Source organism: Xyrauchen texanus, chromosome 22, assembly GCF_025860055.1.
Source record: "Xyrauchen texanus isolate HMW12.3.18 chromosome 22, RBS_HiC_50CHRs, whole genome shotgun sequence".
Classification (NCBI taxonomy): domain Eukaryota; kingdom Metazoa; phylum Chordata; class Actinopteri; order Cypriniformes; family Catostomidae; genus Xyrauchen; species Xyrauchen texanus.
Window position 1 is genome coordinate 16,239,266 of NC_068297.1, and position 25,356 is coordinate 16,264,621.

Sequence of the window (25,356 nt, forward strand, 5' to 3'; positions counted from 1 at the left end):
AATGAACAGTTTTGTTTTTGATAGACTAAATATAGTCATATTAGGTATGTATTGTAGAGAAATACCTTATGATACACAAATCAGCTGCTAGTGGAAGTGAAAAGACAAGTTAATTTCGTCAACTGTAATTGTGTGCTTATTCATATGCTTAAGATTGCATACTTATTTTCAATAAATATTGCAACAGTATTTATGATTGGGAAACGAAAAAAATGAAGTCTATTATGGTCTATGGTCTATTATGATAGACTAGAGCAGTTAATGTAGGCTAAACATCTGCGTTTTAGAAGATATACAGACTGTTTTAAAACATAATAAACAATGCTTTAGTATAGTGCGTTTGCTCTTTGACTGACAAACTTGACTTTTTCTGTAGTGTTTTGCGAGTCAGCTCCTGACTAGGGCTGAAATCGATTGTAGCTACATACGCTCGGATTCAAAGTGTCAGAAGCGAATTCAGTCCATCAACGGCGCTCGCGCTCTTTTGAACTGGAAATAACCGTCAAGTGATCTATTTCAAAATCACGCTGATCGTTAGAATCAGTTTATTTTTAACAATACATTACAATCACTCAAAAATAGATGATACCTGAATCACGAGCTGCACTTTCTTTGCGTGCCTGCTTAGCCTTACGCTTAGCAGCCCCTGAAGGATGAGTTCGCTTCGGCGCCATCAGATAAATGTGCAGAAAAGTTGGATTTTATTCATCTACAATCTCTTCATTCATTTCAGAGGTTGGGAGTGACTCGCATGTAAACGGTGATATTAATTGGTTTAACTACAGGTGAATGACAATTGTTATATCCAATGGACAAACAGCATAGTATTTTGCTGCTCTTGATTGGTGGATAAGCATGTGTATGTTTTGGAGGCCCCGCCTCCAAGGCCGAGGCCCTAGGCAACAGCCTAGTTCGCCTATAGGTAGCGCCGGCCCTGTGTCTGAGACCTGACTCTGACGGCTGAGGATGTAGTTTGTTTATCCTCCCACAAACTCATCTCGCCTTTCTGCTTTCCTGTCCCTGCTTTGTCCAAATCATTTTCTGATGTCCAGGAGCCAATAATGTTTGAATCAAAATAAGATCATCGGTATTATTTAGAAACATACTTTAATTTCATCATGTTTTCATAGCCTACCTCAATTCTGACTTGCGTGCCGACACCTGGGTAGGGTTGCACCAGCTGTGCGTAAGTTCTCACTTAGGTTAGGACGTAAATTTCACACTAAGGGCTTACAGTTTGTAAATAAGTCGGTGCTCAATTTGGTTGCACCACTTGTTCTTCAGACAAGACTTAACTATTAGGCCGTAAACTCTCCATAGAGTAATGTGTAGATGCATAATATGACGTTTACCTGTATTGATCCAATAAACAGCCATCAAATTTGTACACAGAAGTGTTAAAAAGCCATGAATTTCAGTTTTATCTCACTACGGTTGATGCTCAAACCTTGTCTGCTCTTGTAACTGAAATTATATCCCCATAAATGTAAACGAGTGTAAATGTCAACATCATACTGTATGTCGAAAGGATTGATTCCTGTCATGCAATACATGAGCTCAGTGATGTCATAAAATATCAGACTGCTTTTTATTCCAACCATTACTCCTGATTGGAGGGTTCCGTAAATATATTTTTTAAAAGTAGTGATTGGGTGTTCAACCCAAGTTTAATGGTGCAACGCTCAAACATTTAGTAGTGTTTAAGTTGTGACTTACAGTAGTGCCCATTTACACCATAACTAGGCTAAGTTGTAACGTACGTATAGCTGGTGCAACCAGCCCCTGGACTTGTGAGTGTGTCTGCAGTGGCTTTGGTTACAGCAAGTGTACAGGCACGCACCACACAGACATGGATTTCTGCGTGCATGAATCAAATTTGTGTTTTCGGTTAAAATGCATTGCTTTTACAAGTGTTGATTGGGTGGGTTAATGCGTTGCATTTAGATAGATCCATTTGTTTTTTGGGGGATTATCAATCTAAATGAATGCACTGACAAATAAAGTAAATTGTTAAAACTTGAGATTTTACTGGGGCACAGCAGATTTATACTGGGGCACGTGCCCCAATAAAAGGTCTGACACCCCTGCTGTGAATCACTCTGCTCTCTCTACTTATCCGTCTCTCGCTTTCCATTCCTGTCCTTTATTTATCTCTCTCACCCCCACTCCGTCTTTTTTACAATATATCATTCTCTTTTAATCTTTCCTTATCTATCTTTCTTTTTTCGTGACCTTTCTTTAAACGCCCTCTCAACCTTGAGCAAAAAGAGAAACAATAGTTTCTGTCTTTAGCAAACTTGTTAAAGCTAGCTGGTGTAATTAGAGAGGTGGTTTAGCAAGGTTTATACAGTAATAGTTGAGACACTAATATGTCTTTTTGAGATATCTGATTTAATCTGACAAGGCTTTACATGTGACATGCTGAAAAAGTGCTTAATAGGAAGTATAACTGCATTGCTAATATGGTTAGTCCTTTAATCGAATTCACTGTTCATAATAGACTCCTCACTATAAGCCATCACCATATGTCAAGATCAAACTTCTACCACTCTCCTCTTCATTTTCTCTCCTCTCCTTCTCCCCTTCTCTTCCTCTTTTTTCATATCCTCTTCCTATCCTTTTTCTATCATATTCCTCTGCCTCTCCTTTTCTCTCCTCTTCCTCATCCTTTTCTTCTTCTTCCTCCTCCTCTTCCTTTTATTCTTCTTCATCCTATCCTCTTTTTCTTCTTCTTCTCTTCTTGTCCTCTTCTCCTCATCCTCACCCCTTCCACTCCTCTATGTCTCCTCATTCTCTTCCTTTCATCTGCCTTTTCCTCTTTTCTTACCTTTCTCACCTCTTCTTCTTCTCTATCCTTTTCTATTCCTCATCCTGTAATCTGCTCTCTTCTCTCTCATACTCTGCCTCGCCACTTCCTCTTCTCCTCCTATACTCTTCCCCTTCTTTAACATTCATCCTCATCTTCTCTACTCCCTATTCCAGTTCTCTCTTAAACCCTACACTAGAAAAGGGCACATCTAAATCAAACATCCATTTATCTATCTATTAGAGCAATTCTTGAAAGAAAAATGTGTGGAAAGCATTTTGCTAATCAGAAAGGCCTAACACTCTTAACCTTTTTTATTTTTTTACCTCAATTAATTATTGTGCTGTAATTAGGGCTCTAAGCATTTTATTTTATTTATTTTTTATTATTATTTTCTGAATGGGTTTGTAATCAGTGTTTCAATCAGGGCCTTAACTACCGTAGATGTTGAGGAGGACACATCCCCCTCAATATTTTGAAGTGGTTGATTAAAGTATTTTTTCTTTTTTTCAGGAGCCAATTCTTTAACTTCTACATTTCACCCAACCTTAAATAATTGGTTGCATTTATGTTTTTAATGAAATGTATGGAATATTATTTATCAAGGCAACTCTCCTTTTCTCCTCATTTAACAGCGGTCACCTATACACCCAGTACACCCACCTATAAAAGGACTCCTCCACCTGTGCCACCTCGTTCCAACTCAAAACCCCTCATCTCCATCACAGCTCAGAGCAGCACAGAGTCCACGCAGGATGCCTACCATGAGGGACAGCTGGCCAGAAGGGGTCTGTAAAAGACATATACTTATATCTGTCCCTGATAAATATCTTACTGTGCAACCATTGGGACAGGGAACAATTGGGGCAATATATCGGTCTTAAACAGCTTAAGACTTTCTGTGGATTTTAAAGGGATAGGTCACCCAAACATTTTTAATTCTGTCATCATGTACTCACCCTCATGTCTCTCCAAAACTGTATGACATTCTTAATTTGATGGAACTCCCAAAAAACATCTGCAGAATTTCTTAGCTATTCTTTTCCATACAACAAAAACATAGAGTGGTGGTTGTGAATTCTTTGTTTGTGGACATTTAATATTAATTATTTGATAGAAACAGCATATTTTGTTGAACAGAGCATAGGGTGTGCTACAGTACATTAGTGGTGTATTCACAATCCAAGTTATGTATCAGAACTAGTCATTTTTTTTTTAAGAATCTTTGAAGTGAATGAATTGTTCTCGTTCACTTCCATACACTGACTAAAAACATTAAGAGTTCAGCAGTTGACTTTTCAGTTGTGATTTCACAGCATCACACCCTAGTCTGTAAATAAATCAGTCTAAGTCAAAGTAAGTTTCAGTCGTTTAATTTATATCATCAATAGAGGATTAATCTCAGTTTTAATTAGTCTTTAATTTAATTAGTATTAATTATGTCAAGAGTATTTACCTGTCATCTATTAAGCTGATGTGGACATGAAAATATTGCTAATTAGCCAGCTGCTCTGTTTAGTCAAGTTCATCCATTTCTTTGACCTATTTTATGGTCCATTTTTGTAAGTTTGCTACTATATAAAATAAACTAATCCATCATCTGTGATCCATGATCTAAAAGTAATAATTGCTGTCTCTGTACACAGCAGTCCTCTACAGTAACATTACTCAACACCTGGCCCATGGGCCGCATGCAGCCCTCGAGTGATCTGCATTATGATATCATCATTAGAAATATATTTATCAGCAGCCTAACCTAGCATATGTATGAATTGTGAGGTGTCCATTTTCCTGAGGATTTACAATAGTTCTCTACATTTCTGAATCACATTAGAGAGAGAATTCAGCTGCAAGAGGAATAATAGGCTAATTTGATGATTTTTGACAAACTGTTCAGAAGTTATTAGCAAAATTTTGCGTTTTTATATCTCGTGACCAGTAGGCCTAAGGGGCAGTGCGCCAAAACGATGCAGGTAACCACAAGGCCTAATTGTAATGACTTGTACAAGTTTCGTCCCAATCCCTCAAAGCGTTGCAGAGATACATTCTCAAGTTCTATTTTGCACGTTCTTTGTCGAATTCGTTGAAGCGCCATTCGAAAACGTATGGTTTATCAAAATTCTGTGAATAGATTTTTGTCGTGATTGCATCTAGATGATGCAGGACAATTTTCGTGCAAATCAAACAAACGGCATAGGACAGGTTCGAAAAAGTAGGTTTTTCAGAAAATACAAAATGCCGGGAAAAGTTTCATGACGGAAAATTACTTCATTCTTGAGCCAAGGAATCAGAGGAAAAAATTATTTTGTTTCTAGGACTCACGGTTGAAAGGTTATTAACATAGACGTGAGTACAAATTTGGGCAATTGGTGTTGCTAGGGTTTGAGGTAGAGACTCGACTCTCTTTCATACACAATACATGTGCGCTCAAACGCAGTCTGTCTATCAAACATGCAAGCCTGCAATCTCACTTGAGTTACTCGACACCGCGCGAATCTGTCCAGTCTCTTTAATTGCTCATTAGAGATGTGCTCATCATGACAACAGTATTTACAGTAAAAAAATAACAGTTTTTTTCTGCAGCGACGGTGTTGAGACGCCTTTTGGTCTATACAATGCCGGTGGCCAGAACTTTGAAGCTCCAAAAAGCACATAAAGGCAGTATAAATGTAATCCATAAAATTTCAGATGTTAAATGTATTTCTTCAGAAGTTATATGATCATCTGAAAGTGAAAGTGGAGATTTAAAGTAAAAAAAAAGTTAAGGACTTAATCTGTGAGATATTTTTTCTAAATAATCATAATTTGTCTTCAGCAGTCATATACATCTGGGATTATATATATATATATATATATATATATATATTCCTGTGTATATATATTTAGGCAATATCACACGAGCAAGAGTGCTATATGACCCTACATCAGTACTGCTGTGATTCGGCCATTGGTAATCACAGCAGTACTGATTTAGGGCCATATAGCACAACTGTGAGTTTGATATTGCATATATTCAACAGTTCAATGAACAAGTAAATTTAAAAAAGCGACGGATTAGAATCTGTCATTGCTGGTTCAAACCAAATGATGTATCCAAGCCTCCTTTAGTAATTAAAAAAACTTTACTTTAGATCTAAAATGATGGCTTTGGCTGTATCTAACAAGTAATTAGTTAAACAAGGATGTGTGTGTGTGTGTGTGTGTGTGTGTGTGTGTGTGTGTGTGTGTGTGTGTGTGTGTGTGTGTGTGTGTGTGTGTGTGAGAGAGAGAGAGAGAGAGCAGAGAGAGAGAGAGCGTGTGCAATACCATGTTGCCACACCCAAACAGAGATGCTGTCAGCTTTCTGAAGGTCAGCTTTCTCAGTGGTAAAATAGCCATCCAAGTGAGGATATTCCTCTCTATTTCATGGTAGTCTGTGTGCAAGAGTCGATCACTATAGAAACCGCAAGGTCCTCCGCCATTTTAAACAGTATGTATCAAAATGTGGGAACTCCTGTAAGAGGTAAGCACCTTGAGTTCTGTAATCAAACAGTCTGTTGTGTCTGTCAGCTGTGATGAGCTTTAATGCTGAAGTTGTTTGTTTAAAGCTGTTTAAAGCTATTTTCTAGCTTTAGTAATGTAGTAGTAATACGAGTGATCACGGAGCGCTGTTCTATGTAAAAAGTAAACAAAGACAAACCATAACTCAACAGATCTGCACTGCTCTTACACTTTAGTTTAGAATGGCAAGAACACAAGCGGAGTGATACACACAGAGTGAAGCGTCCGAGTGCTGGTTGTGTCAGACCATCAGTGCTCATGGAACGTCTCTCGGCCAATCAGATTCTAGGACCAGAACTAACTGTTGTGTGTGTGTATATATATATATATATATATATATATATATATATATATATATATATATATATATATAAATGAAAATGAAGAGTTTGGCCATCAAGGGTACAGGGATCCAGCTTTGCTGTCCCTTACCCTTCCGATGTTGAGTAGCCCTGCTCTACAGTGACCATAGGCTGCCAAGCTCCAAAAGTACACCATTTAAGTAGTCCTTATCACTTTTATTTAATTTTCCAAGTCTCCTGAAGCCATACAATATTTTTGTGTTAGGAATAGACCAAAATTTAAGTCTTTGAAAGCTCTCAAATCTAATTTGAATTGCAGCATATTCAAACATTTTTAAACTTGGTTGGAAGTGGTTCCGTGACACACAAGGTACAATGGCTTTTGGCATTATTATTGGTGCAAGAAGTTTGAATATGCACAAAAAGATTCCTTCATAAGGCTGGGAATTAAGAACACAAGTCAAATAGACTTCTTTGATGCCCCTTTTGTTGGACTATTTTTACTCTGCTTTTGTTGTATAGAAATGAGCAGCTCAGAGATTCAGCAAAACAGTTCCTTTTGTGTTCTACAGAGAAAAGAATGTCATACTGGTTTTAAATGACATGAGGGTGAGTAAATTAGGAATTGCAACATTTACAACAAGTTTTGTCCATGGCGTCGTTCTACTGTGGCACAATGAAATCACAAATGCTGTTTAGTTTACTCCTATTTTATCTGATTTATTATTAATTTCAATATTTTCCTTTCCTGTTATTATAGTATTGACCTGTCCTTTATTCAGTGTCCTCAAAATAACATCACTGCTTTCTCTTTGTTTATCCCTCAGGTCTCTGGGGTTCTGATGGGTTGAGTTTGAGTTTGGGTCGAGCCCTTTATAACTCCACTGACAGTCTGGACAGCGCCAAGGCCGTCACTATCGCCATGGAAGCTGCTGCCATGGCAATGGCAGCAAAAAGACACCCATCCACAGACAGCCACAGCTCAGTAATGACCTGTGATAAAGCTGTGCTTGTGTCCAGAGCTGAGGAATACCTAAAAACACCCCGGTCCTCAATAGGAATACAGGTGAAGTGTATTCTTAACAACTTAACCAGTTTGATTTAAATTAATTTTTTTAACAAAAATCTTTTGTTCCTGTAGCTGGTAGAGCGTTGCGCTATCAATACCAGTGTCATGGTTTTTATTCTTAGGGAACACACTACTGATAAAATGTTTACCATGAATGCACTGTCGCTTTTGGATAAAAGTGCCTGCCAATAAATGTAATAAATGCTCTTTAAACTGACCTTCTGTTTGAGCCCCCAACTGTCTTTTAAAAGCAAATACTCAAATATTCTCAAAGACACCAACAGACAGAGTGCTGCCAATCCTATATATCCTTTATTTTTTAAACATTTCCTCCAAAATCTACTGTTTACTCAATTAATTCATAACATAGCTAATATTGGCATTATGTTCATGCTGTACTGCCAGAGGGGAACTGGCTCCCCCAGCTTATCCTGGTTTCCCCCCAAGGATTTTTTTCTTCATAAACTAGCATTTAATGTAGTTTGAGTTATCCTCTTCCCAATCCTGTAAAATTAGCCTAAAACGCCTAATCAAGGCATACCCAAAGTAAATTTAAAGCTGTTCTTGAACCGTTTGGAGTACATGCATGGTTTTGGTCACATTTGAAAGGGGACACTCTGAAGTTTTTTCTCCAGCAGTCAGAATTACTGTAAGTGCTACTGATTTTGAGTAATAGAAGTTTGAACACAATGAAATAGAATTTTCTTTTTCCGCCTGAAATTTTTTTTTGCATACAGATGCCTGCAGATGACTATAACTTGTAGCTATTAGCTTGAGAACACAATGGGATCACAGCATGAATCCTTACCTAGTCCAGGTTCAAATGTTATAACAATATCATAAAAAAATGAATATTTTACACATGTTTTTCTAAGGGTACACCCAGGCGTTTTACAAAAGTGCCTTTTGGATACTCCAAAAGGTCACTTTGGAAACCTAGGACAAAAAGGCTGCAACTTTTGAACGCTTCAACGTACAGTCATAATTTTGGGCTCTAATGAAAGATGACACTTAGAGCTATCATATTCCATATCCAGATCCACTATTAGTTTTGCTGACACAGAGTAACTGATGCATAAACACATTAGAGTGCCTTTTCCCTTCTTGAAACTAAATGTTGTGCATATAAAAGAGTCAAAACTAGTGCTATGGTGGACAATTTGTTTATATAAAAAATACACAACAAACTATTTACATTAATTTTTACATAAAGTATTTACAAACCATTATAAAATTGTACATGTTTCTAGCAACATGCCAGTCATTGTAGCAGTCACATTTGTGTACAAAGCACATAGGCACAACACAGGAGAGTACTTCACTGGTGTCTTTGCATGACACTGCCTGCACTTCAGACGACCAGCGGTGCAAGATTTGGTGATGTGCAACAGCCTGTGATGTGCTCTTCGTGGAGCAGGAGATACGGGTCTGGCTGTGGATTGAGACCCCAACTCTGCCATGCTCCTCAGCAAGGGTCTCTCTGAAAGCCCTCCTCTCTTGATGAGGTGCTGTCCTGCTGCTCCACTTTATGTGGCCGCTTGCTGAGTGGGGGATAATAAATAAATGTAATTTACAAAGCTAGACACAACTTCTCCATCTTTTCTGTATTCTATATATATATATATATATATATATATATATTAGTTTTTCTTTTCGAGTGTGTAAAAATGTATTATTGTATGTATATTTACTGTAAATACTGTATACTTTGCCAATGTACTATGGAACAAAGAGATGGGCCTACACCTCCCCCATGAATTCAGCACTGTAACAAATAGATGGCCCTACACCTCCCCCACCTCCCCGCATTGTAACAAATAGACTCTCAAACACAACATATATTCTTATTTTCAACTTATATTTATTGATTTATTTACTATATATATATATATATATATATATATATATATATATATATATATATATATATATATATTTTACAGTAAATATACAAAACATCTATATAGCATGTCAATAGATCTGAAACAAACAATGAACTAAAAACACGCACAAACGGTTCAAACACTCACTGAGGAAACACAGGACAAAGGGTAATTACAAAATGTGTATTCATTATTCAAACTAAAGCTTATTTATGCGGAATATACAGTAATATATGTTATAAACACAAGAAAACACTTACTTGTCCAGAGCCGTGTCTCATCTCTCCATCTGCCTCTGAATCATCTGTATTGTTTTCAGAAATTTCATCTCCAAACTCAGAATTTTGACAATGAATGCCTTCTTATATCACATCCTGGGGTGAAAATCCTGTTTTTCGCGTCCGTTTCACCATATTTAAATCGCCAAATGTGTAAACAGTTCCAAAGCAGCTCTGCATGCATTTACGCACGGAGGCGCACAGCAGGGGGTAAACTCGAGGAAACTTTGCGCACAGGAATAACAGAGCCGTCATCTAATAGTTCCACTAAAGCCGCATATCACTGTTTTCAGAATTTCATTGGCTATACGATGCGTCAGTCATTTCCACTCTTCAATGTAATTGGTTTGATCAGTAAACAAAGGAAAGTGGGTATGCCCTTACACTCGACACAGATGGTGGTTGGGTATTGAAGGCTGTGGACAGGACATGGAAGCTCCTATTGGGTCAAATGAGGTGTCAATCGAAAGGCCAGAGTGCGTGCTTCCATTTTGATACCGGATATAGGAAATGTTTACATCTGAACTGAAGTTATTACCGGTAATATGTGAAAGATTAGGCACAGCTGCCAGGTGCTTTGAAATGATGCAACAAGAGTCTGTGGATATTTATTGATGTAATACTGTGATTTGGACTAAACATTTTACTTGATTTGATCATTTGGACATTTGACAATGAAACAACACCGTTTTTGTCGGGAAGTTATGGCTCAGTGTACAACTATGAGGCATCATAGGTGAGTTGCCTAAATTTTGTTATTGGTTGTTTATATGTTGGTGGTCTGACAAAGATATAGATTGTACCTGCTGTTGTGATTGTATCTTAAAATGGTTTATATCAATAGAAAATCAAGAAATGTAGCTTTCCAAAGATATGTGGCATGTGTACCAATGTAACACACAGCTGTTTTGTTTATCGCATACTTTTATTTTGTACATTTAAGGGCCCGTCCGCGGGCCTAGATTTCCATGGTGTTATTTGCCACAGTCACTTTTGGCTTGCTTACTGGGGGCCTAATTTCTAAGGCATGATTTATAATGACACTTTTCATTGAAACTGCTCAACAAGGACTAAGACATTACAGCATAATTATCTGTAAAGCTGCTTTGATACAGTGTATTTTGGAAAGCGCTATGTAAATAAAAAATGACTTGACTAGTGATCCAAAATAACTAAAGCAATGTAGATTATTTATGAGTCCAAACAGAAATACACAATCTTATACACACCTTTAGTCCATGTTGTTGCACTAAAAATAGCTTGCTGTGAGTCATCATACCGCAATCCAATATTTAACATTCAACTCAGGCTTCACTGAATGGGCACTCCCTCTCTCCCCATCCCTTAATCTCCATTTATTGTCCTTTCTCCCTCCCTGTCCTTCTATCTACCCCTTCCCAATCTCTCTTTCCCTTTCTTTCTGTCTCTCGAGAGCAGATATCTGTCTTTGCCTTGTGAATATCTGTGTTGAGATCATGTCCTAATAATTTTAAATGGGTTTGCCTCAGTGCTTGTGCTTCTGCTCTGCACTCCCTGCTTACACTGACCCTATAGTGTGTTTGCCTGAACAACTCTGTTCAGCATGCTCTATTGATGCAGCATGAATATTATTCACACCACAGGCCTACTGCTTAATGTGGTCTGTATGGATAAATATTCTCATTAATACATTTGTATTCTCTGATTATGTTTTGAATATATGATGCTCTATAGAAGAACTGTCAGTTTGAGTTTTTGTACATGGATGATCACGGCCACGCAATTTCCACAAACACACTTCAATATTTTGGGAGTGACAGCCACATATAAACTCAGGTGTGAATCCTATAAATTATTTTTCATTGTGTATACAGATTATAGGAGTCACTCACTGATTTGTGATCCAGAATTCCAGGTTGCGGAATTCAGTTGTTACTACTGTAAATAACTGTGAAATAAATTTGTGTGTGTATAGAATGGTATGTAACACTCATATGAGGAGTGACAACTGTATTTACCTTAGTGTGTTTGTGGCCTCATAACACTACTGTGATACTGCTAATCTAATTGAGACTCCTGTGTACTGTATATTTAATCTGTCATACTTTAGAATGTCTTGGTGCAGCTTTCCAGGTAGAGACAGAGAAGTTTTTTGTTTGTGACCAGTGTTCAGTTGTGACAGGGAAGTGATTGGTAGCTCGGGTTTATCATTTCCAGGCAAGTGGCTGACATCATTCATCTGTATAATCTTCAGGAAAACAGGAAGAGAAGAATTGGGAATTGTCACCTTTATTGTCTTCATTTTATCCTCTTCCATTCTGACTGGAACTCATTTCCTAAACCATTTGGCCAATTATAATCCATCTATTCCTGGTTCTGTCAGTTGTTGTTTTGGTTTGTACAACTTAGCACATTTTCAGAACATCCAACCACATAGTTGATTTAATCAATGGAATGTTCTGGGTTCAATACAAGTTCAACTAACAGATAATGTTGATCAGCACAACTTTATTTAAAAACAAGCAAGTATCGTGGTTACAGTAAGGCTCTTACAATGGAAGTGAATGGGGCCAGTCCATATACTACTGTATGCTAAAAAAAACATTGTCTCAAATGTATAGCCACAAGACGTAAACATTATATATGTTAGCATGATTTTAGTGTGATAATATTGCTTACCAACCTTATCTGTGTAAAGTTACAGTTTAAGTCAGAAGTTTACATACACTTAGGTCGAAGTCATTAAAGCAAATTTTTTAATCACTCCACAGATTTAATATTAGCAAACTATGATTTTGGCAAGTCGATTAGGACATCTACTTTGTGTATGATACGAGTAATTTTTCCAACAATTGTTTTCACTTTCAATTGACTATATCACAATTCCAGTCGGTCAGAAGTTTACATACACTAAGTTAACTGTGCCTTTAAGCAGCTTGGAAAATTCCATAAAATTATGTAAAGCCTTTAAACAATTAGTCAATTAGCTTCTGATAGGAGGTGTACCGAATTGGAGGTGTACCTGTGGATGTATTTTAAGGCCTACCTTCAAATGAGGTGCCTCTTTCCTTGACAATATGCAAGAATCAATGGAAATCAGCCAAGACCTCAGAAACATTTTGGACTTCCACTAGTCTGGTTCATCCTTGGGAGTAATTTCCAAATGCCTGAAGGTACCACTTTCCTCTGTACAAACAATTAAGTTTGTACAGTAAGCAAGTATAAACACCATGGGACCACGCAGCCATCATACTGCTCAGGAAGGAGAAGCATTCTGTCTCCTAGAGATGATTGTAGTTTTGTGTGAAAAGTGGAAATCAGTCCCAGATCAACCGAAAAGGACCTTGTGAAGATGCTGGAGGAAACCGGTAGACAAGTATCTACACTCACCTAAAGGATTATTAGGAACACCATACTAATACTGTGTTTGACCCCCTTTCGCCTTCAGAACTGCCTTAATTCTACGTGGCATTGATTCAACAAGGTGCTGAAAGCATTCTTTAGAAATGTTGGCCCATATTGATAGGATAGCATCTTGCAGTTGATGGAGATTTGTGGGATGCACATCCAGGAAGCTCCCGTTCCACCACATCCCAAAGATGCTCTATTGGGTTGAGATCTGGTGACTGTGGGGGCCATTTTAATACAGTGAACTCATTGTCATGTTCAAGAAACCAATTTGAAATGATTCGAGCTTTGTGACATGGTGCATTATCCTGCTGGAAGTAGCCATCAGAGGATGGGTACATGGTGGCCATAAAGGGATGGACATGGTCAGAAACAATGCTCAGGTAGGCCGTGGCATTTAAACGATGCCCAATTGGCACTAAGGGGCCTAAAGTGTGCCAAGAAAACATCCCCCACACCATTACACCACCACCACCAGCCTGCACAATGGTAACAAGGCATGATGGATCCATGTTCTCATTCTGTTTACGCCAAATTCTGACTCTACCATCTGAATGTCTCAACAGAAATCGAGACTCATCAGACCAGGCAACATTTTTCCAGTCTTCAACTGTCCAATTTTGGTGAGCTCTTGCAAATTGTAGCCTCTTTTTCCTATTTGTAGTGGAGATGAGTCGGTGGGGTCTTCTGCTGTTGTAGCCCATCCGCCTCAAGGTTGTGCCTGTTGTGACTTCACAAATGCTTTGCTGCATACCTCGGTTGTAACGAGTGGTTATTTCAGGCAAAGTTTCTCTTCTATCAGCTTGAATCAGTCGGCCCATTCTCCTCTGACCTCTAGCATCAACAAGGCATTTTCGCCCACAGGACTGCCGCATACTGGATGTTTTTCCCTTTTCACACCATTCTTTGTAAACCCTACAAATGGTTGTGCGTGAAAATCCCAGTAACTGAGCAGATTGTGAAATACTCAGACCGGCCCGTCTGGCACCAACAACCATGCCACGCTCAAAATTGCTTAAATCACCTTTCTTTCCCATCCTGACATTCAGTTTGGAGTTCAGGAGATTGTCTTGACCAGGACCACACCCCTAAATGCATTGAAGCAACTGCCATGTGATTGGTTGATTAGATAATTGCATTAATGAGAAATTGAACAGGTGTTCCTAATAATCCTTTAGGTGAGTGTATATCCACAGTAAAACGAGTCCTATATAACCTGAAAGGCTGCTCAGCAAGGAAGAAGCCACTACTCCAAAACCGCCATAAAAAAGCCAGACTACAGTTTGCAAGTGCACATGGTGACAAAGATCTTACTTTTTTGAGAAATGTCCTCTGGTCTGATGAAATTTGTTTTAACTGTTTGGCAATAATGACAATGTTAAATAAAATTGTATTTTTGGAGGAAAAGGGTGAGGCTTGCAAGCCAAAGAACACCATCCCAACCTTGACGCATGGGTGTGGCAGCATCATGTTTTGGAGGTGCTTTGCTGCAGGAAGTGCTGGTGCACTTCACAAAATAGATGACATCATGAGGAAGGAAAATTATGTGGATATATTGAAGCAGCATCTCAAGACATCAGCCAAGTTAAAGCTAAATCGCAAATAGGTCTTCTAAATGGACAATGACACCCAAGCATACCTCCAAAATTGTGGCAAAATGGCTAATGGACAACAAAGTCAAGGTACTTAACCATTATAAAGCCCTGACCTCAGTCCAACTGAAAAACCGTGTGTAAGCAAGGAGACGTACAAACCAGACTCTGTTACATCTGTTCTGTCTTGAGGAATGGGCCAAAATTCCAGCCACTTATTGTGAGAAGCTTGTGGAAGGCTACGCAAAATATTTGACCCAAGTTAAACTATTTTAAGGCAATGCTACCAAATATTAACGAAGTGTTTGTAAACTTCTGACCCACTGGGAATATGATGAAAGAAATAAAAGCTGAAATAAATCATCATCTCAGCTATTATTCTGACATTTCACAGTCTTAAAATAAAGTAGTTAAATAAATACAGGGAATGTTTTCTATGATTAAATGTCAAGAATTGTGAAAAACTGAGTTAAAATGTATTTGGCTAAGGTGTTTGTAAAATTTTGACTTCAACTGTATGTCCAAAATTACAACTTCGTTCTCATGACAATTAAACAATGTTACCCAGGGAATTGGATATATCTTTACACAGATTTTATCATGCTAAAATCATGTTAACATGTATAATGTTTACATCTTGTGACATAATTTTGTAATGTTTATTGTTGTTATGTATATTTTAGTATTTTTGTACTGGCACATCCATACTAAGTGCCTTAGTAATTTTTATAAACGGTGGGGATTCAAACGTCATTTTTGTGATGATCAACATTATGCCATAAATGCTGTTGATTGAACTTAACTTGTACAGGAATCCAACAATGTTTCCTCCCATTTTTTTATTTGACTCTTTCTTCCCGTAAGTGCCATATATGTTCCGCGGGATTGAGATCTGCGAGGCTGGTGCATAAGATTTAATTGTCCTTCACTTTCCATCTTCAAACCAGTTCCATCTTCACAACAGGGCTAGAACCACCATAGGAGTTCCCCTACCCTAATATTTAAATAGTTGTTCAACCAATGTTTTTTCGATTGCCTATTATTAAAAGGATAGAATAGACAGTAGTCTATTCCAGAACAGTATGTGTTTCTCTCATCCTGATTGTATTAGATTAACCACATCACCATCAGCATGAGGCAAACAATTGACCACAATATGGTGGCTCTGACACATTTAGGTGACTACACCCTGAGTAAATAGTCATCAAATATAGAATTATAAAGAGTGTCAGCCATTGAGAACATTTTAAGGCATTATTACAAGGACAGTAACATTTAGGGCTACTAATTACATGTGGAGAGCAACGTCAATTACATTGTGGGCAGAAAACCATTTAACACACTTCATAAAAGGTTTGATTGTAAAATACTTGGCGTTCATTCTGACTTTGCTAAATCTGAAGTGCTTGATGTCACTGCTACACTAAAATGAAGACTTCAGCATCTTCACCTCAAGGAATCTTCCTTTGTTCATACACACTGGAGCAGCAGCCTTAATTTTGTTACCGCTGTCGGTGGTACTGAAATGTATCTGCGTAGGAACCCAGAGCACACTGAGGATTCGCCTGTCATCAAACTGTGGAATGAAGGACTTTTCAACAGGCTATATTCCTGATGGACGGACTTATGTCTGAAGTAACCGTGGCCCTAGTTCTTTCATGCTTAAAAGTCTGACTCACTGAAACAGAATACCTAGACTCACACTGTCTGCTTCTTTAAATTCTAAGCTGCCAGACCAATATATCAGGGACAACCAGTTCTGATGTAAATTATCTTATTCTCTGATTTTAAGGACACCCTTCATTGCCTGTCCTTCTGCAATTCTTGAATCACACTGTCTTCATCGTTTGATGTTCTTGACTAAATCAGGGACAGACCACTTCTAAGAGATTAACATCTTTTGTGATACACCTGAAAGACTGACCTTCATTTTTGAAGTTATTACAGAATGTATTTTACTTAATTGAGATTATTTATACATTCAACCATATTACATTCATGAATAAAATATAACTACCTTTGCAACAGATCTTTTTTATTATCTCGCAGCTTTAATTGTAAAAAATAGCTGTTTAATTATCTAACAGGATGAAATTCAGAAACATCTACAGTAAAAATTACTTGTTTAGAGCCACATTTCACATTGAGAGGATATTGATTTTTAGACAATTTAGTTAATCCAAGAGGTTCTTTCAGAGACAAGGCAAGACTTCACTGTAATGCCTTCTGTCCTTGGCTCTTCTGACTGTGAATGTTCAGGTTTTTTAAAAAAAAAAATTTTTTAATTAAAATATGATGGAAGTTCTTCTCATTTGTTCTCGTAGTGTAGGGCCAAACGATCTCACGATCACCTCTCTCCTTTGGATAATATTGGATAGCACTGTTACATTATGTATTAGATTACTGTGTGTGTGTGTGTGTGTGTGTGTGTCAGGATGAACAAGGCACAGACAATTATTCTCAAGTTTTATTGTGACAATAAGTAAAAGGACTTAATGGTGCATGGTGTCTTCGGTGCAAGGGCGGGTGAGCATGCCGGTGTGTCCGTGTTCGTGAATCCGGTGATTTGTGAAGTTTCCGTGAAATGCGTGTGGTGATCAGCGCTCACTCGTTGCTGGAGTCTGGAATTGAGAGAGAGAGAGAGAGAGAGAGAGAGAGAGAGAGAAGAGGATTAGTCTCATGCCTTGGAGTTAATGCTCACCGTCTTCCTCCCCTCCAGCTGATCGTTCGCAGGTGATGCCGATCAGCACCGGAATTCCACAGTTGATTGGCAAATGAGCTCCAATTCCAGGGTGACGGGATACTTGCCACATCCCCCCCAAGTGATGTCCTGGATCTGGAAGCACACAGAGGGGATGGGGGGGAGGGAGTGAACTTTTACACATACCTGACCACCCTTTGAACATCCTGGACAGGACTTCTGCATTGCAGTTGGCTGCCTCCGCTGGATGTTGCAGCTTGAAATGGAAGTCCCGGAGGGCGAGGAACTGGCGGGTTTACTCTGGTATTAGAGTCCTTTGCTCGTGCCATCCATTGCAATGGGGTGTGGTCAGTCAGCAGGGTGAAGCTGCGGTCCAGTAGATAGTATCGTAACTCCAGGATGGCCCACTTTATGGCCAACGCTTCCTTTTCAACTGCCGCGTACCGGGTTTCAGCTGGGGTCAGCTTCCGGCTGATGTACAATACGGGGTGCTCTTCCCTCTGTTTGACTTGGGACAAGACGGCTCCCAACCCTGTATCCGAGGCATCGGTTTGTAGGAGGAAGGGGCAGCTGAAATCTGGGCTGTGTAGGACCGGAGCTGAGGCCAGGTCGTTCTTCAACTTCTGGAAGGCTTCCTCTGTAGGCGGGGTCCATTGAACTTTCTCAGCCTGCCGCTTCTTGGTCAGGTCTTTTAGGGGACAGGCTATAGTGGAGAAGTGAGGTATGAAGCATCGATACCAAAGGAGTGTGCTGTACTGCCTCCAATTACACTCCTAGGTGGCACTTCTTTGGATTGGCGGTGAATCCAGTGGATGCCTGAGGCACTTCCCTGATGCCGAACATCACATAGGGTATCATGAGGTCCTAATCATGCCCATCTTCATTTACCACCCGCTTAGGCATCTCTTTTAGGGTCTGTTTGAAACGCTCCACTCAATCCGTCCACCTGGGGGTGGTAAACTAAGGTGCGGAGTAGTTTCACCTGCAGGAACTTGCATACATCAGCCATGAGCCGGGACATAAACGGAGTGCCCTGGTCGGTTAGGATCTGTTTTGGGATGCCGACTCAGCTGAACAGCAGGAACAGGTCTTCTTGGAGGTGGCTTTCCTCAGTGGCACTGCTTCAGGGTACCGAGTCACATAACCCACTATGACCAGGATGTGCTCATGTCCTCGGGCAGATTCAGCAGTGGTCCCACCAGGTCCATCCCGATGCGTTCGAAGGGCACCTCAATGATGGGCAGGGGTATGAGGGGGCTGGGGGGAGGTCGCCGTGGAGCCGTTCTTTGACAGACCGCAAAACTCTAGCAATAGCGCCTCACTTCCTTGTCCAGTCCGGGCCAATGGAACCGGTCCCTAATTCGTCGGGTGGTGTTTTCAATACCTAAGTGCCCAGCCATGGTATGCGAGTGGGCACAAGCACTGTCTCAGTCTTCGTACGTGACACCACCAAGAGCCATTTATCCTCCCCCCGCCTGTGAGTGACACAGTAAAGTAGACCATTTTCCACAATGACGTGAGGAGAGGGGTGGGGGGCGGGAAGCCGTACCTTGCCATTGACTACTCTGACCTGGGATTTATTAGTTAATGCGTCAACTAATTTAAATATGTTAAATCATAAAGGCGGAATGTAAAGGTTTTATATTTTATAATATATTGTGTATCAAAAAGTTACTTTAAGTTCATTTTTATTTATTTATTTTTTTAGTTAGTTTAGGATTTATGAAAATGTATTTTAGTTAAGTTTCAGTTTTTTACCAAATTTGTTAGTTTTTGTTTTATTCAATTAATATTTTTTTATTATTAAAAAAAATTCTGTTGTAGTTTTTCTTTACAACTCTGGTGCAAATACACAAGTGTATTGTATATTGGTTTAAAAAAATATGTATGGTCAGTGAATGGATGTGTATGGTCAGGAATGAGGTCTGTGTTTGTGTTATTGCTCTTGCAGGTAGAAGCAGCAACTGATTCTGAGTGTGAAAGTAAAGGCTCTCGAGAATATCAGTCTGTTGGGATTCAAGTGGAAGATGTGAGACGGTAAATATACTGCAGCTCTGTTTTATCTCTGTTTGTGCTGTTTGCATGTGTGGGTATTTGGAAGTACAAGCAACTAAATGTCAAATATTGTTATTAGTCTTATTTGAGATATTTCTCTCTCTCTTTATTTGTCTCTGATACAGTCAAGGACGATTCAAAAGGTCTAACAGTGTCACAGCCGCTGTTCAGGCTGATCTGGAGTTGGAAGGCTTTCCTGTGATGGAGGATAAAGGTCTTCAGTTTGGTGGTGGTTTCCAGCGGCACAGCGAGCCCAGCACCCCCACGCAGTACGGCGCTGTACGGACCGTACGAACACAGGGTCTTTTCAGCTACCGTGAGGACTACCGCACCCCCACTGAGCCTCCAAGTCCCCAGTGCAGCCCTGAGCAATGGCTGGAGCCCTCGCCGCGGGAACCCATCTCAAAGGTAGCGGTGACGGTAACGCCACCCCAACCGTCAGATTCGGGAAAAGCATCACCCTCATGCAGACGGGATGGAAGCTGGTTCATGCAGCTGCTGCATACAGAAACAAAAAAGATGGAGGGTTGGTGCAAAGAGCTGGAAGGAGAGGCAGAGGAGAATGATCTGTCAGAGGAAAGTGAGTTAATATAGGGATGGTGAACTGGACAGTTCAATGATTCAGTTTCATGAACTGTTAAATCTTATATTATAAAATTTGTGTGGTGGAGAGTTTGGGTCCAGGTTTCAAAAGTGTCAAGGATGAATCCAAAGAAATGACACATTTAACTGTGAAGCGTTTGAAGAGCTGCAGGTTATTAGAGGCTCACACTGAGAGTGCTGCCATGTGAGCAATTACATCTGTCAGGTTTCCATGGCAAATAGCTCTGAACAGGAGTGAGAGAGATGGGAGACAATGTACAGAAATGTTCAATTGTATGGCTTTTAGTAAGCATCAGAGCAATGCTTACCAACCTTTTTTGCCCTATGTACTCCCACAGCATGATCAGTGAGACATGATCAGGTACCCCTTCATTGACACCAAACCAGAAATGTGTTCCTTCGTATTATCCTGAATTTTATATTGCATTATGACCATTTTTATTATTTTTTTAAAATAAAAGTGGATGAGGCAATCATGGAAAAAAGATTTCTTTTAGACCTTACAGCAAATGTATTTATTAATGAAATTAATACAAATTAGTACAATCACAACCCGGCCCCGCCCTCCGCCCTGCCACATTGTAATTTTTAAACATATGTTTAAAATCATTACAACTCACATGGGATGAAGACAGTCCAATCAGTAACCTTATAAATAAAAGCATCTGCTAAATGAAGAAATGTATGAGAGTGTGAGAGAGTGTGTATCTATGTCTCAGATATTCAGGCAGCATACTGTTTAAACATGTGAGCTCTCATGGTTGTTAAATATTTAAGTTTGTTATGTATTTAATATTGTCCCTGTTTATGTGTTAGTCCTTGGGAAGATCCGGAGTGCTGTTGGAAGTGCACAGCTCTTAATGTCCCAGAAATTTCAGCAATTTTACTGGCTTTGTCAGCAGAACCTAGTAAGTAACATCAGGGTGCATGGTTTTACTAAATGGTTATACTAGCAAATAATACTGTCAGTCTTAAGCCTTTATACTCTGTAAAAATTATTTAAAAAATATCTGCAGTTGTTACCTTAAAGGATAATTTCCCCCCAAAATTCCCCCATTCCAGATGTGTATGTCTTTCTTTCTTCAGCAGAACACAAATGAAGATTTTTAGAAGGATATTCAGCTTTGTAGGTCAATGTAATGCAAGTGGATGGTGATCAGCATATTAAAGCTCCTAAAAGCACAGACAATTATAGTTAAAGTAATCCATACAACTCTAGTGGTTACATTATTGTCTTCTAAAGTGATACGATCACTTTGTGTGAGAAATAGTTAAATATATAAGTAACTATATTTGTTTACTTCCTGTAGTACTTCAATGCACGTCCATTAGGGGATCTAGTTCACACAGCCTTTTGTGTGACGTAAGCATGTTGGCATGTTTACATGAGAACTGGAGCAAAACAAATGGAAGTGCATCTCAATTTGTTTACAAGAGAACACTGTTCACAAGCTTCGCTGGTTTGCTTTCATTTGAACATGCTAGAGTGACTGGAAGTAAATCCACTTGCTGATCACCATCCACTTGCATTATATGGACCTACAGAGCTAAAATATTCTTAAAATCTTCATCTGCATCCTGCGGAAGAAAGAAAGTCATACACATCTATAATTGCATGAGGGTAAATGATGAGAGAATTTTTATTTTTGGGTGAACTATCCCTTTAAGGAGCTATTCCTAGCTGATCTGACCCTGAACAATTTGTTTTGTTGATGTAACCTGATGTAGTCCGGTCATATTTAGTCATATTGAATCATTTTTTTAACTTTATTTAAACCAGTTAATCTACAATAGTTATTTCAACATGAAGCACTTTTGTTTTGGTTAATTAATGGCAAAACATTGTTTTACATTGTAGTCTTTTTCCACTTAAATGCAGCCCTGAGATCATAAGAAACACTTTTCTTAAGCTGATGTAGAAGCAAATCTAAAAAAATCACAAAAGCATGAAGTATTGTGTTTCATATCTTTGTTTGTTGCCACAGGACCCCAGCGCCATGCCTCGACCCACCTCTCAAGACCTGGCCGGGTTCTGGGACCTGCTGCAGCTGTCTATCGATGACGTTACCTCCAAATTTAATGAGCTGCAGAAGATCAAGTCCAATGATTGGAGGCTCATTGAGAGTCCTGTGAAGAAGGTTAGAGCTGATTTGTTAGAGGGCTTTTAAAACTACAGTCTGATGGTCTGTAATAAGTTTGGTAGATGTAGCTTGAAAGTTGTAAGAGAACTTACATTTAATAATTTTAGTATTTGTTAGGGATTGTGGAAAACCCCTAAAATACCTTAAAAATATCCATCTGTAGGCAGATCACTAGGTTTTGGATAAAACCCATGTGTACCGAACACATTTTTTTTTTTTTGGAAAACTGATTGTATTTGTCATTGTTTCAGCTCCCACCTCCTGTACCAAAGAAGACATTGCGTAAAAGTGTGACGAGGGAGAAATCTCTGGACCTCCCTGACCATCAGAGACTGGAGGCGAGACGGCGCCTTATGGCAGCCAAGCGTGCAGCTTCATTCCGCCAAAACTCAGCATCGGAGCGGGCCGACAGCATTGAGATCTATATTCCAGAGGCCCAAACACGGCTCTGAGAGACACAGGAATGTGATCGTCACATCTTTATCACACAATTGTCTTCATTCTCTGTGTCTGAGCCAGTTAGAAATACCACACTTCAGTCATCAAGGAAACCGTTGGAAATGGTCTATTCCAAACACCACAAATTCAGAGTGTTTTAATCTTCTCACACTGCTTTAACAGTTCAAAAGTTTTTTAACATGTTTTGGAACTGCCTGCAACATGTTCCATAGACACAGTTTCATACAAAATTCACCCTTTGATTTAGGAGACATACGTGATTACTTATTATACTGATTAACCTGTTAACCTGCACCCCCACTCAGGGGCTCACAGCTGAAAATGACATACCTGAATTAAAATAAATATAGCTCCTGAGAACAGTGTACCACAGGCACAATTAAGGTCTCTTTGGAAAGAAGACACTTGGCACTCTACTAACAATGAATCAGAGTTGATAATGCTCAAACAAATAAAAAGTTATAAAAGTTGAAGTGCCTCATAAATAATGTGAACTTCAAAAAATGTTTTATTATTTCATGTACAAATATATAAAAATAGACCTGGAGGAATCCAATTAGGTAAAGGATTGAAAGCCACAAGTCTCATCAGTTTATATTTCAAATTTGAGGAAGATATAATGAAAAATGGGGTTCCTGCAAGCTTTTTTCCAAGACTATGTTGGTTCCATTTCTCTGTTCACCTGCCCGAGGCACATCCCCAGAAATGACATCCCCAAACTAAAATAATTGTAGTTACTGAACAATTTGCTCTACATGCACAATTTAGACATATTTAAAAAGAAGACACTTTGGAGTTTATTACCCAAATGTAAAAGTTGAAAAAACTTACACAGACAAACATTTATAGAATTTAAAGTGTCTTGAAGATAATTTGTACTGCAAGTAACATTTCATTATTTTATGAAAAAATAAATGAACCAACCTGGAGGAATCCAGTTAGGCAATTGATTGAAAGCCACAAGTCTCATCAGTTTATATTTCACATTTGAGGAAGATATTATGAAAAATGAGATTTCTGCAATATTTTTTCCAAGACTATGTCCAGGTACCAAGAAGCCTCCTTGGATACCTCAAAAAGCATCCTAATGACCAAATGTTATGAAGGGTACTGCAAGCTATTTTAGTCATCATATACACTATTCATACCGATAGTCGCCCATTCAACATTCAATGGCTGGTGATGGCCAGTGATACAGACAGGATTCATATGGATGGTCAGACATAGAATCAACAATCACACTGATGGCCAGCCATCAGACAAGCCATTGTTTTATAAGGTGCAGTACCTTATCTTTTCAGACCACAATGCATTTACCTTATAAATCAAATGGGAAAACAAACACACACACACACACACACACACACTCTCTCTCTCTCTCTCTCTCTCTCTCTCTCACACACACACACGTATAATGTGTGCATGTTACATAGCAACTCACCGATGTAAAATTGGACCATGTTTCCGCCCTCAAGCATATCACCGTCGTCGCTGTATTCACTCCTCAATTTCGTCATCGCTGCTTCGAAAGTGATCTCAAATAAAACATCTTCAGCAGAAAAAACTTCTTTTGACGATCCATTTGATGAGATAATCCGTCCAGTAAGTAAGACGCGAAAACAGATGTTGACTGGGGAACCGTCTTTTTACTATGGCTCGCTTTGTTGTCAAATGGCGGGGTGTGGTCACAGCCTAATTCGCAGGTTAGTGGCTGATTCAAATAAATAAAAAACATCTTGTTCGCGAGGAATTTAAACTTCCCGGATATCGTTGGAATCGTGCACTGCTTGGCTACATTTTCTATCAGTCATATCATTTCAGTTCTTTCATTGGCTTTCATTGTAAAGACAAAACAATAGGATCAGCATATCATGACGCCAAAAAACTGACCGCAGTGTTTGGATATTTCGACCTATATATTGCCTATCTTTGTATTTGTGTGTGTGTGTGCGGTCTTAATTTGTTCATTACACTCTAAGCAACACACCCATATAACGTTCGGCTACCGGAGTCTGTTTTTATGCATAATTGTATTGCATAACCGACAAGTATGATACTTCACCCTGAAGAAACTTCGATGTAAACAAAGGAATAACCATCGATGTTACAACGTTATTGTTTCTTTGGACTAAAAATGCTCTATGGGATGTTATTCAGTGGACCCTCACCTTTCCATCCAATCTGGAACTTCTAGCAGTGGATGCGTGTGTGGCTCGTTATTACGACACTACTGGTAAGTACTCCGTTTTTGATTACGAGTGTTTGATCTGTATTGCTTACATAAATGCAAGAAATACATTCGTTATAAGCTTTTCATCGAAAAACAGAGCTCTATCATCGATGCTTGAGGCTTACACCTTTAAAATGATATATAGTTTGCCAAGATTAATGATGTTCTTTCACGTTAAATCTATTCATAAACATTAAACTGGGGGGTACTCTTCGGTGCGACTGCGCACTGGTGCAGGTTAACAGGTTAAGACATATTACGCCACATATCGAAATTGTAGACCAATGTTACATTGAAGTTACCTGACAGT

The 25,356-nt window shown here is 39.0% G+C and overlaps 1 protein-coding gene across 1 annotated transcript in view; it reads left to right on the top strand.

Annotated features, from left to right (window-relative positions):
* dlgap2a (discs, large (Drosophila) homolog-associated protein 2a) overlaps positions 1–24,207 on the top strand; it is a 240,669-nt gene extending 216,462 nt beyond the window's left edge. The window contains exons 7-13 of the mRNA XM_052153956.1: positions 3,442–3,594; positions 7,476–7,714; positions 19,510–19,595; positions 19,739–20,193; positions 21,033–21,124; positions 22,202–22,354; positions 22,609–24,207. Coding sequence (XP_052009916.1) covers positions 3,442–3,594; positions 7,476–7,714; positions 19,510–19,595; positions 19,739–20,193; positions 21,033–21,124; positions 22,202–22,354; positions 22,609–22,809 — 1,379 coding nt within the window. The 3' untranslated portion in view covers positions 22,810–24,207. The remainder of the gene's footprint in view (positions 1–3,441; positions 3,595–7,475; positions 7,715–19,509; positions 19,596–19,738; positions 20,194–21,032; positions 21,125–22,201; positions 22,355–22,608) is intronic.
* Positions 24,208–25,356: the final 1,149 nt, after the last annotated feature.